The sequence below is a fragment of the Pristis pectinata genome, chromosome 15 (genome assembly GCF_009764475.1).
Source record: "Pristis pectinata isolate sPriPec2 chromosome 15, sPriPec2.1.pri, whole genome shotgun sequence".
In the NCBI taxonomy this organism is placed as follows: domain Eukaryota; kingdom Metazoa; phylum Chordata; class Chondrichthyes; order Rhinopristiformes; family Pristidae; genus Pristis; species Pristis pectinata.
The window spans coordinates 33,175,436-33,193,908 of NC_067419.1; the positions used below are offsets into that span (position 1 = coordinate 33,175,436).

The 18,473-nt window shown below is 38.3% G+C and overlaps 1 protein-coding gene across 2 annotated transcripts in view; it reads left to right on the forward strand.

Annotated features, from left to right (window-relative positions):
* Nucleotides 1-18,166, forward strand: part of LOC127578303 (protein O-mannosyl-transferase TMTC2-like) — a 149,020-nt gene extending 130,854 nt beyond the window's left edge. The window contains exons 11-12 of one of the 2 annotated variants that reach the window (XM_052030173.1): nt 6,638-6,701; nt 16,092-18,166. In XM_052030173.1, coding sequence (XP_051886133.1) covers nt 6,638-6,701; nt 16,092-16,286 — 259 coding nt within the window. In that variant the 3' untranslated portion in view covers nt 16,287-18,166. The remainder of the gene's footprint in view (nt 1-6,637; nt 6,702-16,091) is intronic. The other variant, XM_052030174.1, reaches the window with a different exon arrangement.
* Nucleotides 18,167-18,473: the final 307 nt, after the last annotated feature.

The window sequence follows — 18,473 nt, forward strand, 5'->3', positions numbered from 1 at the left end:
ACCTATCCTCAGAAGTTTTTGAAACTTAAATTTTTGGCTTAAAGGGTGCTGAGAGATTGTTTCTCTTAGCTGGGGAGTCTAGAACTAGGAATTATCACAAGCAATGGTTGGACAACTATGTCAGAGATGAGAAGAAATACCTTCATTTTGAAGACTGTGAATCTTTAGAACTTTCTACCACATATTGCTCGAGTATATTCCAAACAGGACTCAATGGTTTGGAATTTCTTGGATCATGAGTCACCCACGCTTTCTACTCACGCATTAGCTAAACACACTTCTACATTGACCAGATCTCTTGATGGGAACTTCGTGAATGAAACTAGCTCTGATCTGATTGGCAAGGCCCTCTGATTGTAAGTTTGACATTAAAAGTTAAGGCCATGCCATTACCTGAAGCTTGAATGTGAGTGAATAGTACTTAATTTTACAAACATATACAAAAACTACTAAAAACTATTATATTATTGAAAATGTCACAAATAAAACAAATCACAACACTTGAAAATAATAAGAAAAATAACTCTTCAATCAGAAAATGTAAATAAATGTAAGTTTCCTAAAACTGCCTCTTTCCATTTGCAGCCATTTCCCTCCATTGCATTGATTGGAGTCATCATACCTGCACCAGATGTAACAAGGCAAAACAGGCAGATTTCTTAGCCAAGCTGCTGAGGAACTGTAAGGAGCTGATGCTCCTTTGCTGGAGGACTCTAATTTAGGAGCACAGTGGGAATGATAGTGATGGGGATTATAAGTTGTGCCATAAGTAGCAAATCATAAAAAAATGAACTATTCATCTTGCTTTACCTCTGGGATGGGGGACAGGATTGAAAATTAGAGAAGCTATGGTAAACCTGTATTGAACCTTGGTTAGACCACACTTAGAGTGTTGTGTATAGTTCTGGTTGACTTTTTTTAGGCTATACAGACACAAGGGAGAGTGAGGTGAGAATGCATAAAGATGATGCCAGAAGTACAATGGTATCTGCAAGTCAGCAAAAGATTAACAGATTTGGTCTCAAGAAAAGAAGGCTGAGAGGTGACCTGATTGAGGTTTTTATGCTTATGAATGGTTTTGATAGAATAGCTACAGGGAGAATGTTTTCACTTGTGAGAAAGAGCAAAACAAGAGACTAGTCATCAAGAAATTTAATACTGAATTTAAAAAAAAACATCTTTACTCAAAGTATGGTGAGAATGTGGAATTCATTGTTTGTGATTAGTATGGATTTATTTCTGGAGAGCTGAACAAACAGAAGAGGGAGAAGGAAATGGGGGAACTACACGTAGATTTAGAGGAGATAAGATGGAGGAAGGTGAAGTGAAGCATAAAATGCCATAGTTGGGCCAAATGGCCTGATACTGTGGCAGATATCTGATGTAATCCTATATATAACCTCAAGTGAGGTTCAGGATTTCCACAGTCATGCATTGCTGACATAGTTGTACCAAACCTCCTGATGATTACATGGGGAAGTGTTAGCTGTTAAACATGGAACTGCGGGCATTTCTCAGGAAAATCTGGACCAATAGATTTTTGGACACCATGGAAATCAGGGAGATAGGATAGAAAAATGAAACTTATGTCAAAACTTGGCCATGTTCAGACTGAATGATGGAACATCCTCAAGGGATCGTGTGCTCTACTCCTGCTCCCATTTCTAATGTTACACAGAAAGAGGCTCAAGAATATACATTTAATTACCAGTGAACTGCAGCTGGAATAGGCTGCACTGAGTAAAATCCCATGCTTGAACAGTTATTGCCGTTGCCCTTTCTGCAGTCATCACTTTTACTTTCTACATAAAATAATCTTTTGTAGAAACTTCCATTTATCATGTTTACAGAGCCACAGCACATACAGGCACCTCTGCATTAGCCGCGTGATTTCATTTATTTTCATATTCTGTCAAGTCGTGGAAAACCTAGATGTAATGACACATATTCATGCAGTTTAGGAAATTGGATAAAGGAAAAGTTTTACTCTAAGTTGACTGTCAGTTCCTGATGAATGAACATAATTCATGGCAAATGGGTTAATGCTATCAAGCCGCATCAGTATTTGTGCTGTACCGTGTGCTTCATTTCAAAGTCAAGCAGGATATGTGTCCTCACATTCGATCAAGCATTACTTCAGATTTGTTGCTATTTTTCTCTAAATGCTGTGTGAAAATCATAGCTGATGGTGAGTGAGCACCAGAACGTACAGCAATGGGTCATAAGAAATAATAAATGGAACATTTGGTTAACCTCTTAGCTGAGGGTTTACATGGCTAGATCGGCAGAGTATTCTCACTGTACTGTCCCTGTGCTCTCCAATAATTAAAGGTGCTGTATTATTATGAGGTATGGGTGCGCGGGTCAAATCAGATTCTCACAATGAATTACAACCTCTAGGAAATTACTACAGGGGCAGTGAGTAAACATGACTTCCTGACCTGACATCATCTTGTAGTGGAGAGTTCATCATCAATGTTAAAGTGAGTACATTCACAGCTTCACAAAAATAAATAAATCTCTCTGTGGGCTCAGGACCACCTCCTGGTGTGGAGGAAGACTGGGGAGTAGTAATTATTTGCAGAAATGAAGGACTGCTGAGCAATAGTGGCTATGAACTTTAGAAGTGGCAGTATTTGAAAATAAACTTTAGGCGAAAAACATACTGAGACTATTGTGGAAGTTTAGATTAGGCTTCAATTAAATCATTTAGCTTTGAAGCTTCATTCATGTGGCAGAATATATATCTGGCCAGCTTTCCAAAGTTGTTAGGGAATCATAGTTAAATGCAGGTGAAGCTAGATCAAGCCAAGGAAATTTGAAGCTCTCTGAATTGGAGGCCTTGAAGTTACACTTTTATTCCAGTATTCTAGGTTTAATATTAATAAATTACCTTTCAAATATTCAGTGTGACTCATGTTCAGCATACTTACATGTGTTCCTTTGATTAAACTAGCTTTAATCAATGAATAACTGCTCAATTCTGATTCATTGAAATTGGTGTTTATTTTGCAAAAGTATAGCAGATTTTAACAAGGGGCATGGAGCAATTAAATTAATTAGAAAGTACCTGATGTGTTATTTCTTTGAGCAACTCTAGTAAGATGGCATTTATGACCCATCCTTAGTCATGTGAAGACACTAGGAAATGCAAGAGTAGTGTTATTTTCTACACCTTTACAAGATGTGGCTGCTGTTGGCAGACCAGCATTTACTGTCTTCGAAAAGGTAGTGGGGAGCCCCCTGTTTGAATCACTACAGTTCTTCTGGTGAAGCTATTTGTACAGGGCTGTTGGGCAGGGAGTTGTGGCATTTAGGACTCAGGCAACGGTGACAGACCAGTGATGTATTTCCAAGCCAAGTAGTGGATGATTTTGATGGGAATCTGAAGGTGAGGTAATCCCGCATGCATGAAGCCTTTGTCTTGGGTTTGGGAGGTGTTGTCAGAGCAGCCTAGACATGTCATTTATGCAATTTGTAGATAGTGCATACTGTAGCGATTATGCACTGGGACTGGAGGAGGTATTTAGGGTGGTGGATGGAGTGACAATAACTGGGCCGCATTATCCTGGATGGTGTTGAGCTTCTTGAGTGTTGTTGGAATCGTACTTATCCAGCAAGTGGAGAGTATACCTTCACACTCCTGACTGGTCCATTAGCCATGGTGAGTTAGGGGTTCATTAAGGGGCCAATAATATATCATCTTGCACAAACGTGCATAATATGGAGTTGCTGGGATCATCATCAATAATGTTATGAACAAAAGTAGAGCACATAAAAATGAGTTGGTAGAGATTCTGGGTAAAAACATGGATGCCCTGTGGGATACCTTTGCTTCACATCTTCTTGTTGACTTGCTGAAAGGTTTGTTCCTTCTTTTGCTGTGAGTGAAAATTGCAGTTGTGTAGGTTGAAGAAAGAAAATAAAATATAATTTCTTTTGGTAATGGCCGCTACACATGAGATAACACTGGAAAACATGCAGAAGTGGACAATGGAAGAGCCTGGTCCAATTTCCCAATAGATGGGATTTCAACAGGAATCTTGCATGGTGTGATTTATAGCTTTTCTGTTAGGAAACAGGTGCAAATGGATACCATTGCTAGGCACAGTTGTTTTCTTTTAGAGCAATCCATCAGCTTTCATGCTTATTTTTCATTGCCACTTTCATATTTCCACATTTATGAAATTTAGTTTCACAAACTGCCATGATGAGATTTGAACTCTCAGCCTTGGGTTATGCAGTTTCTTCTTGGTCATGTAATAAGATAGTCCTTAATATGCATTGATGTTCTTCATCACATTACTTGACATCCAATCTAATTCCATTCTCCATGTTCTTTCATATTTCTCTTTTTTAAGGAAATGTTCCCTTTCCATTTAGTTATCAGCTCTCCTACAATAATGGTCTTTAACAGAAAATTTCATATTGTAAAATTCCCACTGTGTTAATTTACTTTGTGGTTACCTGAAACCTGGGTCCTTACTTTTCAAATCTACTGTGCATGTAAAACACTTACCTATCATAACCTTTCATCATTAGTGAAAGACCTCTATCAAATCATGCTTAAATCTCTCAGCTCAGCTTTTTAACTTGTTAACTTATTATGTTGAAAATTAAAAAAAACCTGCAGTGGCTGGAAATTTAAGTTATGTTGCCTTTCATAACTGTAACTTCTCATCCTGATAAACCTAGTGAATTTCTGTTCCTTCTTTCATGTTGTCTTAATGTTCTAATAGCAAGTGATAAAGGTAGCTATGATGCAGTCAGAGTATTACATTCAAGGTCTTGTTAAGTTTAGTATTAGCCCCTTATATATTTTGTATGTAGACACAAAAACAAGCTTATGATTTGTCTTTAGTTAAAGTTCTAACCATGTACATTGCTGCTTTAATGCACATTGGCTTAACCAGGCTCCCTTATCTTTTCACAATTTGTCATAGCCCCAACCTCTTTTAACTTCAATGTTATTTTTTTCAGATTTTGATTGTAGAAATATCATGAACACAGTAACCTTTGCATACTAGCCACAATACATTTTCAGTGTAAGAAACTTTATATTAGCCTTAATCTTTGCTTTTTGGTCTCCCTTCAGCTCTTTGAAAGCTGCTGAGATAGATAGAAATCAGGGTGTAAGGTAGAAGGACGAAATTGTGGAAAAGTTTCATTAATTTGGACTTTAAGAACGTTCTGCATTACTGGAATTGACTGATTTTCAGTTCTGCTTTAACACCTGGGTAGTAAATTGAAAGATTGCCCTGAGGGCCTTGGTCATAGATTTTACTCATTTGTAATTACATTATTGTAAATATTTTAGTTGTGAATTCTTCTATAAATGATTGTTCATTAACTGCTGTAGTTCAGCAGCCAACAAAAAGCCTTGAGCACAGGGATCTAAACTATGGCACTCCTCATATGGATACATTAAACATAGGAATATATAATCTATTTTATTACTCCTTCAAATAGAAAAGTATTGGCAACAAGCACTCTGAATAATAATAATGGTACGGCTCACATGGGACTTCCAGTGGAGCAAGATTAACTGGCTAGTATTGAAGAATTTTTCGCCGCTAGTGGATCAATGCCACTGTTCATCAATGTTCAATTCTTCCACAAAACAGTAGCAAAGATGTTCAAAACCTTTGGTAAAGATGGCCAGCAGTGATGAGCATTATAAGGAAAAGAAAGCTTCCAAAAGTTTCATATAAAAGAAGTATCACTTTCATGATACTTTAGTTTTTTTTTACTCACAAATGTTTAATAACACACTATAAAACTGGAAATATATTACATCCAATGAGTTTGGGAAACAACAGTCTGCTTCTTCCCCTTCAGATCGTTCTGCCAAACATTGAATAAAGACATTAAAAGAAACTCCTGCAGTGAATCAAGCTCAGTGCCATTTGTGCTATCCAATTTTTAAGTAAGCCGGCAATATGATCAGTAATAGACTATGTCCTCAGGGGTCAGTTCAAGCTTTTTTTCATTAAGGGATTGTCCAGTATAGACTTTATAGACCAGTGTGCTGAGTCAATCACTTGGCCACAGTGAGACTGAGGATGCTACAATTGGCTTCAATTCAGAGAGGGGAAAATAAACCAGGGTTCTCATGCCTGATTTAGCTTGATTATTCCCTGTTGTAAAGTGTTCAGATGTGGGCTTTGCCTAAAATGGAAAGCTTAGTCCTAATGCTCAGTTCTGCTGTGTTGCACAGTAGTAGAGGCAGTCTCAGTTCGCTTGTGAAGAATGCAGCACTTAGATCAGATACATGAAGGGTGATAGTACCCTTGGAACCAACTCCTTGAGGTGAGGAAGAAAGGAAACTATTTGGAAAGTGTGTGTGTGTCTGAGATTATAATACATCTGCACAAATCATTTGTAAATAGTTTGCATTGTTTGGGTGTTGCCACTTAATGCTGGAATTAACACAATTGTTATTGCTCTTCTTCATTACTAATAATTTTGGAAAATGTCTAGTGAGTTGCAGGTAAAATGCGATAGGTATGCCTGTGCGTCCTCCCTGCTGAACATCTGGCAGCATTGTCAGCTTTTCTATCTCAAATATAAACCATTTATATGACACGTGTCCGAAGTCAGATTTCATTTCATTTGGAAACTTTTTTTTGTTCCTCAGACAAGCTGGCCTGAACAAAGCAGCTGAGAAACATTATGGATTGGCAGCAGGACTGCGACCCAATGTAAGTGAATACAGCCATAACCAGAACAGCAGCATTGCATGATTAACACAGACTTCTATATACTACATCATTAAAGAAAAGTGGCCCAGTAAATGTACTTAAGGTTATGCTTAAATTCTACTGAAACCAGTTGCTGCGGCAGAAAAGAACCATTGTCACATTGTATGGCTGGGGAATCTCATTATATTGGCTGTGAGAGAGCACTGTTTACATACAGTACATGCTTGGTCTCATCTCTACTTCTACTGGTAAAGTCCTGATGTCTGTAGAGTGTAGGTACGAGCTTTCCCAAAGCATTTTAAAGATGAGACTTTGGTCATTTTCTGATATCTTTCATGGTTCCATCTATACAAATAAAAAGATGATCAGAATACCCCAGATTCAGGTGTATTTCTGGCACTTATGTTTTAGCTGCACCTAAATTTCTTTCTCACTGTTTCGGTCTAGAGTAGGATATGAGAGATTCATGAAAGGTATGCTACAAGACAGAAAGCAATAGATCTCGAAGCACATGACTAATAATTTACCTGGTTATTAACACTAATATACTATTATTGTGCTATGAAAATTCAGTTATGTTGATGTCAATGGAAATGGATTTCAGGACGTGAAGTAGAATGCACTGCCACTGCTCAATTGTATGCTTGGTGCTGTTGACCACAACTGTTTTATAATTTTTGCAATAGGACTATTTAAGGAGTTCAAAGTGATATATTGACTACACCAATGGATAAATGAACAGTTGTTGGAGCACTTGTGGTAAAAAGAAATGGGATTGTAGACTGCAATTTAATCCATTTTCAAGAAACAGGATTTAATTCTATATTTAACACATAACCACAGAAATTACTGTGTTAAGTTGTGGCTTTATAAAAACCATACACTTAGTGGCAAATTGCTATCAACAGATATACATTCAAGTGTATTTTTACCGACAGTTAGAACTCACCATTTTGTAAAGAACACATTCTTGTAACACATCAAGAAGTAGGGATTTAAATTGATAGAGTCTGTTCTAGCAATCTGTTGGCTGAGAAATGAATACCGGCCAGCGTATGGGGAGAACTTGCCTGTACTTTGACTGCTCTCAAGGGATCATTTTCTCACTTGCATATTGCATTAAGTAAGCCCTGTTTTCGCATCATCCCCATGGTTATTGTCAGACTGGCTCTCTGTTTCCATCATATAAAATATAAAATCCCTACTATGTCTACAAGTCTGTGCATGGTTTTATTTTGGCATCTCTTGACTGCATTGCGCAACTTTAGCTACTAGGTCAGAAGGTTGTGGTTTCAAGCTAGAATCCAGAGGATTTAGCCTATGTTGACACTACAGACAGTCCCCAGGTTAAAACAAGGTTCCTGAGAACTGTTCATAACTCGACTTCTTTATAAGTCGGAAATAAAAACGGTGTGTGGGAAACGACAACAGACGGGAGAGTGAGCAGGTGCGGGAAAAACGGCTGCCAGCTGGTCTCACAGACTCAGAGCAGTGATCCCAGCACTGTTCAGTTTGACCCAGACCCCGACTGTTGCAGCTCAGGGGGGCAGGGCGGGGTGGGGAGCGATGACATGGGGGAATGCCCCATTCCTAACCACCAGAAGATGCCTTCAGCCCCAGAGCAACCGGAAAATCCATCGCCATCCAACCCACCAGTTTCACAGACGCTAGATCATATAAATGAGGTGTCCATAAGTCAAGCCGTTGTAACCTGTATGCAGAACTGATGGATTATTGAAAAGTTAGAGCTGCTATCTTTTAGATAAGGCATTAAAGTAAAGGTCCCCCCACCACTAACAAAATAGTTCTAATTGGCCCTTGCTCACAAAATTGAGCATTCTACATGGATAAGCCACAGATGAGGTGGAAAACGGAAAATGATGTGCTGTGCTGGATCAGTGAAAGGTTTATATGATGGCCCCAAAATTGCCCAGAAGGAGGCAGTTTTACATGGAATATCTGACACTTATCCTCACAACTGTGTAAGCTTCAGAATCCCATGCATGGGCACACACTAATGTAGATGTATGGTGGTGGCTGCTGACTGAACCACCATGCTTTAACATTGCACTCCTCATGGGCTAACCTTCATGGAGTCCAGTGGTGGAGCATAAATTGCTGTAGTTTCTCAGCTCTTAGACCTAGCCAGGAATAGTGAGCCTGTTTACATGAATGGAGAGGCAACGGAGAAGGGTGAATCTTAGGTAATTCACTTGAGTTAATGAGAGTATGTTTAAATGTGACTATCAGTGTTTTCATTTTGTTTTAATTTTTAAAACATTTCTCAGAATCAATTTTAATAGCCTGTTATATGCCATCTTGATTTTTAAACATGTTAGAATGTCTTAAGGCACCTAAAAGGAACTTTAACAGGGGTACAATTAAATGAAACTGAGAATGGATGATAAAGCTTAAAATGCAATATTTTACTGCACTTAATAATATTTAACTGGGTGAGCATAAGATTTACAAGAACAGCTGTTTTGAAAGCTGGGTGTGGATATCACCAAAATACACAATACAATTGGTGCAAGAATGCCACTTCAAAGAATTGGCACAGAAGTTACAGTTACTCCACACATTGTCATTTACAGTGCAAAGTACTGTGCCTTACAAATAGCAAAATTGAAAGTCTATGTGGGCATTAGGCACTTTGCTTTTAAGAATAAAGGAATTGTAAGCCATACTGCAAGTCCAGTTTAGCCTTTTGTGTAGCTGTCTTTTTACTAAAGTTCCCTTTCCCTGCCTTTTGCAGGCATGATTTTGAACAGCTGTACTTGAGGAGCTACATCTGCTAATTTATCGTAATGAAAAAGAACAGTTTGAAGTTTTTGTCTGAAATGCATTAAACAAAATGTTGGCGTTTTGTTACATTGTGTTTCCTTGATGCCCACAAAGAGTTCTGTCCTTTTGAAATATCTTTCTGCTGCCTTTAATGCCTTGACCCAGAAAGCATATGTGCTGTTAATGGAAAACCAATGTACCAGTACTTCATATCCAAAGTATTATGACAAACTTTCACTTTGCACGTCAGAACCATGTGGGAAGTAACATTTTTCACTGTAAAATGTTTCTATCCAATGTCATTCCATACAAACAATCGCAGGATACTCTGTCTAGAGTTACACCTCCAGGCAAAGCAGAAAATTATAATAAAAAGGTCTGCATAGTTTGTAAATCTTTGTGGTCACCAGAGCTTTTCAGACTGGAGTCAGTTTGTTGCCATTCAAATTTGTTAAATATTATGTCGTTTGTATTAACAGAGATGCCAAGCATGGAATATTTTGCATGCCAGACTGACTGTCTATAACCTGTTATTCTTTGCTGGGCTCTCTTTATTACTTTTAGTAAATAGTATTGTCAGATGGAGATTGTTAAGTATCATCCAGAAAGAGTCAAAAATCCTAATAAAAAAACTCTTTAGATGGAATGTGATTGATTTGACCACCCAGAAATGAGCTTGTCCAGGACTGCGCAGCATCTGACTGTCAATTGCTAGCCAAAGGGACTTTCTGCATCTCCAACAAGTATAATTTGACATTCATCTAATCGTTTGTTTACTGAATAGCACAAGCTCAACAAAAATTAAAGTTTTACCTCATTTGCATTAGTTCTGTAGTATTCTGGTTTTAATCTGTAATTAGTTTGGTTGGCTTATGTTCTGGTTTTTGAACAAAAGCCTTGAAAAGTGATTTTTTTTTTATTTCACATCCCCAGCCCAAGTTTTATTCTGAGATTACTCATGAAATTCTCTGATTCTGTTCTGATTCTGAAAAAAAAGGGAGCATTCTATTTGAGAATTGCCTCGAGTTTAACAGAACATCCACATTTAGTTTTACTTGTCCATATTAATACTGCATTGGTACATCGAGACATACTGCACGGAAGCAGGCCCTTGACCCACCAATTATGTGCCAATCATCAAGCATCCTTTTGCATGAATCTTACACTAATCCTATTTTATTCTCCCCGTATTCCCATCAACTCCCCTCAGATTCTGTCACTCATCTGCACACTAAGGGCAACTTACAATGGGCATTTAAGCTACCGACATTCACGTCTTTAAGGTGCGGGAGGAAACTGGAGCACCTGGAGGAAACCCACAAAGTCACAGGGAGAACCAGCAAACTCCACATATAGAGCATCTGTGCTCAGGATTTATCCCAGGTCACTGGAATTGTGAGATAGTGGCTCTACTATCTGCACAAATATGCATTAATCATGATGACTAATTTATTTTGTTGTGGACTTTGAGGTGTTAACTGTCTTAGTTTAAATTAATGTTGGATTTGTCTGTTTTCTAGCATAGATATAAGCTGCCCAATCTATAGCAGGAAATGAAGCCAATCTTTTCATCATTTGACCAGAAAAGCTGTAGGTGGTGTCATTTTTACAGAAGTCTAGCTATGGAGTATTATTGAATTCTAGCATTAATGACTTTCTTTATTGATGAGGTGAAAAAGTCTATCAGCTGCATTCAATATAAGACGATTGATTTGGGAAACTTTACTATCATGCATTCATTTACCATTATACGACCTATTAATCATGTGGCCCACAAAGCACACCAACATAATGAAGGTGGTGCATATCCTGAAGCAAATAAAATGTTCAGAGATCTTTTACAAAGAAGATGAATGAGCAAATCAACTTGCAAAGAAGGGTCTGTGAATTGTGCAGGGGATCAACAGTGTTTTCTCTTCAGTTCTTGGAGGACTACATGCTGCTTTTGATAACTTGTCTTAGTCAATGAAACTTCATGGTAAAGGGGAGGATGAAAATGAGAGGGATGTTTTTGGCAGAGAGGTTGTATGTCTGTGCTGTCCCTGGAAACAAAGCCTTTGTGAAACTGAAGCTCATTTCTTGAAAACCAAGATTGACGCTTAAGCTTTGATTTTTGATGTGGATCTATCTTTCTTAGTAAAGCTGCAGGGGAATTAGCTGCACAAAATTCTTTCTAATCTGCTTGACAATTGTTAAGTATGGTCTTGCATGAGTAAATTAAAACATTTGTCTTAACATTTCCTTGATGAACCTTTACTATCACAGGCGCAGCCCTAGGCTTGAATTGTTATGAGAGGATAAAGAAAATAATAGGCACAAATCTACTCTGCAGTATATCTATGAATTAATGTTCTTGTTTTAAGGGGATGGATGGTTAGATTTGCAACTAAATTAGTGAGCCAATGTTAACTTTCTGAAATGTACACTAATGATAACCATTTAAGTTTAGCAAACTCAGACTGGGCAGGCACGTTAGTGTACGGGCAGGCACTAGTGTACGGGCAGGCACAGTAGTGTAGCGGTTAACGTAACACATTGCAGCGCCAATGACCCAGGTTCAATTCCGGCTGCTGTCTGTAAGGAATTTGTACGTTCTCCTTGTGTCTGCGTGGATTTCCTCTGGGTGCTCCGATTTCCTCACACATTCCAAAGACGTACGGGTTAGGAAATTGTGGGCATGCTATGTTGGCGCCGGAAGCGTGGCAATACTTGCGGGTTGCCCCCAGAACACTCTACGCAAAAAAGATGCATTGCACTGTGTGTTTTGGTGTACATGTGACTAATAAAGATATCTTATCTAATTGGTAGGTGATTTCAATGGTATAAGTGTGGAGTGTATAAATTAACACTTTAATCCAGCACTATTTCTGTCTGAACCATCCTCTACTGAGTAATTAACTCAATGGCATTCTTTGGGCACAAGATCAGGAGAAAATCTTGTCCAATTATATAATGGCCAGTCTCACAGCAACAACATGACTTGGATAGGAGTAGAGCTAAATAGAGAAGGGGCACTAGCTGGGAATATTATAATAGAGAGGGTAAGGTGCCTGTGGATAGAAGAGAGTGGATGTTGGAGAGAGCGAACAGAACTGAAACACTAATTGATGCATTGGAGAAAAAATAGAAATGTATGAAAGAGATAATGAGAACCAGGCTAATGAGAGACGGGAGAGAAATATTGAACGGTGAGGAAGAGGTTCAAAAGCCAGTCATGGTGTTTTTGACCAAGGCTAGGGAACTCTGGGATGAGGATGGAAAGGATCAGTACTAATTATATTAGAGAAGTGTGCCATCTTGAATTCAGGGAGTTTAAATGAGAAACTTTGGCAATTTGAGTTGAGGGTAGGACTAGTGACATGGGGTAAAGGTGACAGAAGAGTAAGTTCTTGAATTGGAATGGAGCCTATATTAAATCACAACATGAACGAGAGGGTTTCAACTTTTCAGGGAGAGAAATTGAAGAAGAATTATGGAATTGGAATAATTGGCGGCTTGCACAGAAAGTTGAACAAATGCCAGGTTGAATTGGGGAAAGGGGATTGCTAACTCAAGCTGGACTGCAGGATTTTGGAAAAAGAATATTAGCTTCAACTGGTTTGGAGCAACGGATGGCTTGAAGCTGGGAAGAAATGTAAGGTGGACTATGAAGTGCAAGATTACCTGGTGGAACTGAGGGGCACCATAGAGACAAGTTGTCCTATCATTCATTGAGATTATGGCTGAACAATGTCTCAACTCCATTTACCCACCTTTACTTCATGTACCTGGATAAACTTAAATAACAAAAATTATCCATCTCAGTCTTGGGGATTTTAATTAACTCAGTGGGCTGAATATTCACTCTCCAAAAAGGAAGGATTGGGGCCACATCAGGGGTTAAAGTGCAGGCAATACGGAACAGAAACCAAATGTATCTAGAATCTGTCCACTTCCTATTTTACCAGGAGCAGATCAAGGGGTGGGCATCCAAACAGCTCATGAGATGTGGGTCCATCAGCTAATATTATCATGAAGGTGATTAACCACATTAAGAGTAATACCCTTTTTTAGCATAGGCAAGTGGGTTTATGCCATGGGAAACTTGACAGCCAAAAAAAGGTTAAATCCATAAAATAAATTGATGCTTTTGGCTGCGATTAGGAGGTATGTTTCCTTCAGGCCCAACAAGTTTACCAGTCCCACCATCAGATCCTGTGCACAACTGTTTTCTCCTTTCACCACTATCTGTATCCCTTCTTGACCATTATTTGGCCTCTTTCCTCTTTATCTGTTGAGATCACCTCATTATCACTATTCTTTTAGCCAGAATTGAAAGCCCTTGATCTTCATCCCCATGATACTTCTCACTCCTGTCTATCTTTTCTTCTCCTTGTGAAACAGGCTTTCTACCTGAAAAGGTCCCAGGCTTGTAATCAGGATGCTTGAAGGGAGGTATATCCACTTCAAGAAGCTCTGTTGGAAACTCGGGAAACCCATGGTACCAAGTTTTGTGGCCTGATAACATTATGTGTCAGCAGAATTGCATTTCAGTTAAAATTAAAGGCAGGCTTCTCGGGCATATGAGAGAGATTAAGTTCAGGGGAAATAAGTAAGGGGAATTGAATTGATTGGATTGCTCCTGAGAGCTGGTATAGACTTGATGGCCAGAGTGGCCTCCTTAGGAAATAAATATGAAATCTAATGTAAGAAATTCAGACCCACGTTTGTTTGGGGGTGACGGGGGGAGTGTCAAGGGACTTGTTCCAGATTAATAATTTTGTTTTGCATGGATATGTGATTCCTAATTCCACTGCTCAACATATTTGCAAAGAAGCAAAGTGCATTATTTTAATTTAGAAATTCAATAATTTTTTAACAAAATATGCCCTAGCTGCTTAGAACCATGCCTCATTGTCTATTTGAAGGGCCCAAATTTAGATTGAATGTGCATAAGTGTATTTTCAAAAAATCCTAGCCATTATAAATAGCATGAATCAATGAAATAGGGTTCAAATTGCTTATTTCCCATTAGGCAATTTAAAGAAAATACAATCCAATAAAACAGTGCAGTTTCACTAATAGATTAATGTTACTGAAAGAAAATTAGTTTTAAAATATACAGAAAATAATTTGGTTTCAGAATGACTTTGATGTTGGATGACAATGTAAAGTGGTTGTTATCAGGCTGGGTACTCACTAGACATTTCTCACAATTTTATTCCTGTTTATTTCAAAGGACCTGAAATGAGAGAGATGTTTATCAGGGTAGCTGAAGCAATATTACCAATACACACAACCATCCAGTGTCAAATTATCTCTTCAGAAAAGGGATAACACTTTTCAATATAATTGTGCATAATGGATACACAATTTGCAATGCCAATTTTCACTGTAGCTTTGAACAAACTGTTAAGTAGCAAAAAATGCTTTATGAAAGAATTATGCTCACTGACCAACCAAGAAAATAAATATAGTGTCATAGACATTTATATTCCCCTTCTTTGATATGTTCCTTTTTCTCTCCTATGAGTAGTGGAATGTTGGACATAGCAACAACTTAAGTTACAAGCCCATGTGGCACAGTATAATTACTTGTTTTGATGGGTCATTGTTTTATCCTGGGGCTACTTTTGAAGCTGTTTTGTCAGCTTCAGCCCTTTTCTCTAGATTATGATTATGGTTTGGAATTCTGTATCCTGAAAGGCTGAACTGGAAACACTCTGGTCTAGAATTTGTGTAATATTGTATGTTTATGGGCACTCCACAATACAACCAATATAAGAATTCAATAAGGAAAATTGTGGACAATTACCGTTTTCCTTCTGCATCTTCCATGTCTTTGACAAGCTGATGCATGATCCACTGCCTTGCTATAAGACCTTGACAATGTATGCAAAACTTAATCTATCATACATGACTATTTGGGTCTTGTGCATTATAGAAGTTATTAGCCTATCTAGCATGTGCATTTCTAGCCACAAAAGAATTTTAAGACTATGTCTGTTCAGAAGTATTATTGTCCAACTTCATTGTCCAAGAAACTCTCAGTCAATATATCTCACTTTACATTATACAGCAGCACCAACAACTATAATTTCATTGAAATGTGGGATGGTCACAACAATGGATGGGTAGATATATAATGGCAAAACTTTATCAGGCTCTTACAACTCCATACCAAAAGAAATCAGTGAGGATATGTTTTGAAAATCTTCTCTTTGTGATCCTGATGATACCCTCTGGCACTGATTCCTATTGGATTTTGCTCAGCCTGTACAAGGCACCTGGTGAGTCTGGAATAGATCCAATGCAGTTGCTGCATTTGTCTGGCAAGGCAGCCAGAAATTCTTGGATCTATCTAACTTGCAGAGGGGGATTTGAATAGATTCATTCTCTTCCTCACAGCTAGAGAGATGGACAGATGTGGTGACATTTGTCTTAAATGGGCACTGATCAAAACAGGCACTTACTACTTTAAAGCGTCAATTTAAATTTTGAATGTTTTTCAGTTCTATTTGAATTACATTGTGAGTGTGAAAGCAGTTGTTTGTACACTTCCTGAAGTCGGTGTTTAAATATTGTCCTTATTATCCCTCTCTCACTCTGCTCTCTCTTTTCTGACAGTACCCTGCAGCGTTGATGAACCTGGGCGCCATTCTCCATCTGAATGGAAAACTGCACGAGGCTGAGGCTAACTACCTCCGAGCTCTTCAACTCAAGCCTGATGATGCCATTACCCAGTCCAACCTTCGCAAACTGCGCAACATCATGGAGAAACAAGGCTTGAATGTGCAAAAAAGACGAGATGGTAAAACTTAATCGAACTCTTGGAACACTAAACTTGGAAGAATTAGCAAGGATGTGGATGAACATCTGTTGTTTGTGACCCTGGTGATGCCCTCTAGCACTGAAACTCCTCAGAGTTTCCAGGGCTAGTGGGAAGGCATCTGGTTAGCATGGGACTTGTCCACCAGATCTCCTACACTTGCTCACTAAAGGCACACAGAAATGTTAGGAACTGTCCATCTTTCAGAATGTGATTTGCTTAGAGTCCAACTCTTCAGCTATGATTCCTATGTCCCCTTTGTAAGGGGGGGGGGCAATCTTTGGAAGACTTTAAGATTCTTCTACTTGTCTTCTTGTGAAGCAATCATTCACCCTTCTGAAGACTGGCACACCCCGATTTGCTCTGTGTATACTACGTTCACTGATATATCAGAGCTCTGGTGTGCCACAGGATTGGACAACTCTTGGTTCAGCCTTCTTCCTGCCTGTCCTTTAGCTCTTCAAGGGTAGTTGGAAATTCTTTCCCTGACATGGTGAAGGCAAAGTAGGAAGCTCCCAGAAACAATGGAAATTCATTATTGAGGGGGCATCATTTGTCTTCTCTTAGAAACTGACTCCAGATTTTATGCAAGCTTGGCCTCTCTTGCATCTGCCTTGTCAGCAGACAGTCAGAGCACTTAACAAAACAGATTGGTGAACAACTAATGCTGTTTTGATGAAGGTAAACATTATAAATAAACTATATATTTTTCAATTGGCACACAGAAATTTCATACTCCTGCAGACTGGACACACACTGCCTGATTCACACAGCTTTTGTTTAAATATGCCTGTCTACTTTTTGCTTCAACTTACCATTTATAAACAAGTTGCAGACAAGTCACAGGGCATTTTTATTTTAGGGAATTGTCAAAAGCTTTGTGAATTGGGATTATGCACCTGTCAGGACTGGAGGACCATATGAAGAGTTCTGCTGGGTTATTACTAGTAATTTTATTAGTACAATGGCTGTGGAAGCTTGAGGTTAAGTATTCGTAAAGTGGTCCCACATCCACGTGGTGTCCTTATGTTCAACACAATGCTATGTATGGTTCAGGAGTATTTTACACAATTGTATGTTAAAGTTGGTTTTGGCTAAAACATATTAAGTTATTTCATTGACTGTGGAGGAACAAGTTATTCTAATTAAAATGATATGGGATTGATAATGTTAAATTTTACCCCAGTCTCTCATAACATTAGAAGAACCTATTTGCTTTAGATACAATCATTTTAATAAAAGCGTATTTGTTAATATTTACAGAAAAGAAAGGAAATAGAAATGACAGCATGCATTTGTTCTCCTTTTACTTTTGATTTGTTTACAGCTATCACCTCTTGATGCTAAATATTTTCAACTGATTTGTCTGCCCATGGAACAGATATATTTTTATGGCTTCTAAGTCAGAACACAAAGGCATCACTTTACATTTGAACTTGATTCACTTAAACTGAACAGCAGGGATTTTTTTTCTATTTTATGTGATTGCATGGCAGAAATGACTAATTGCTCTGACTATATTGGCATTGTGTTGTAGCAATGATTCAATCATGGGTTTGTCCGAGACTTAAGGGTGAAACCTAAACCATGCAGAGGAGACTTCCTCTCTGCCTGGCCAATGCTTTCAGGTTCTGAGAAATGCTGATTAAGTATTACATCCGCATTGCTGCTCAGGGATTTCATAAAGTGGAGTAATTCCAGACAGTGCTAAAGAGTACTGAATGTGTTTACTAAATTAAAAGTTTTATTTTTTAAAATTGTTCTATTTGTATAAATTATCCAAATTTGTAGAAGTGTTTCCTCTTGTAAAATGACCATGTACATGCCAGCTTAATTCACAAGCTTTTTCCCCAATTAAAAGAAAGCATTGATGAAAACACATCTTGACTGCTTTTGTGGCGCTTTATACAGACAACATGCTCACTACTCTGTGTGTCTAAATATGTCCTGTGACAAATATCAATGGTAGAATGCAATTTAGTGAATGTAAGGGCTTAAGAGTAACTGCCAGTGTGAACAAACTTCTGCAGCTGTTTCGGATCTGTCATTTGGACAAGTGATGGGTTGTGCACTTCAATAAACTGCATTGACACAATGCCAACAGAGGTGTTGGCTCTTATATTTTATTCAAGGAAAGGAGCAATATGACAAATTAATAATCTAACATAATAGACAACAAG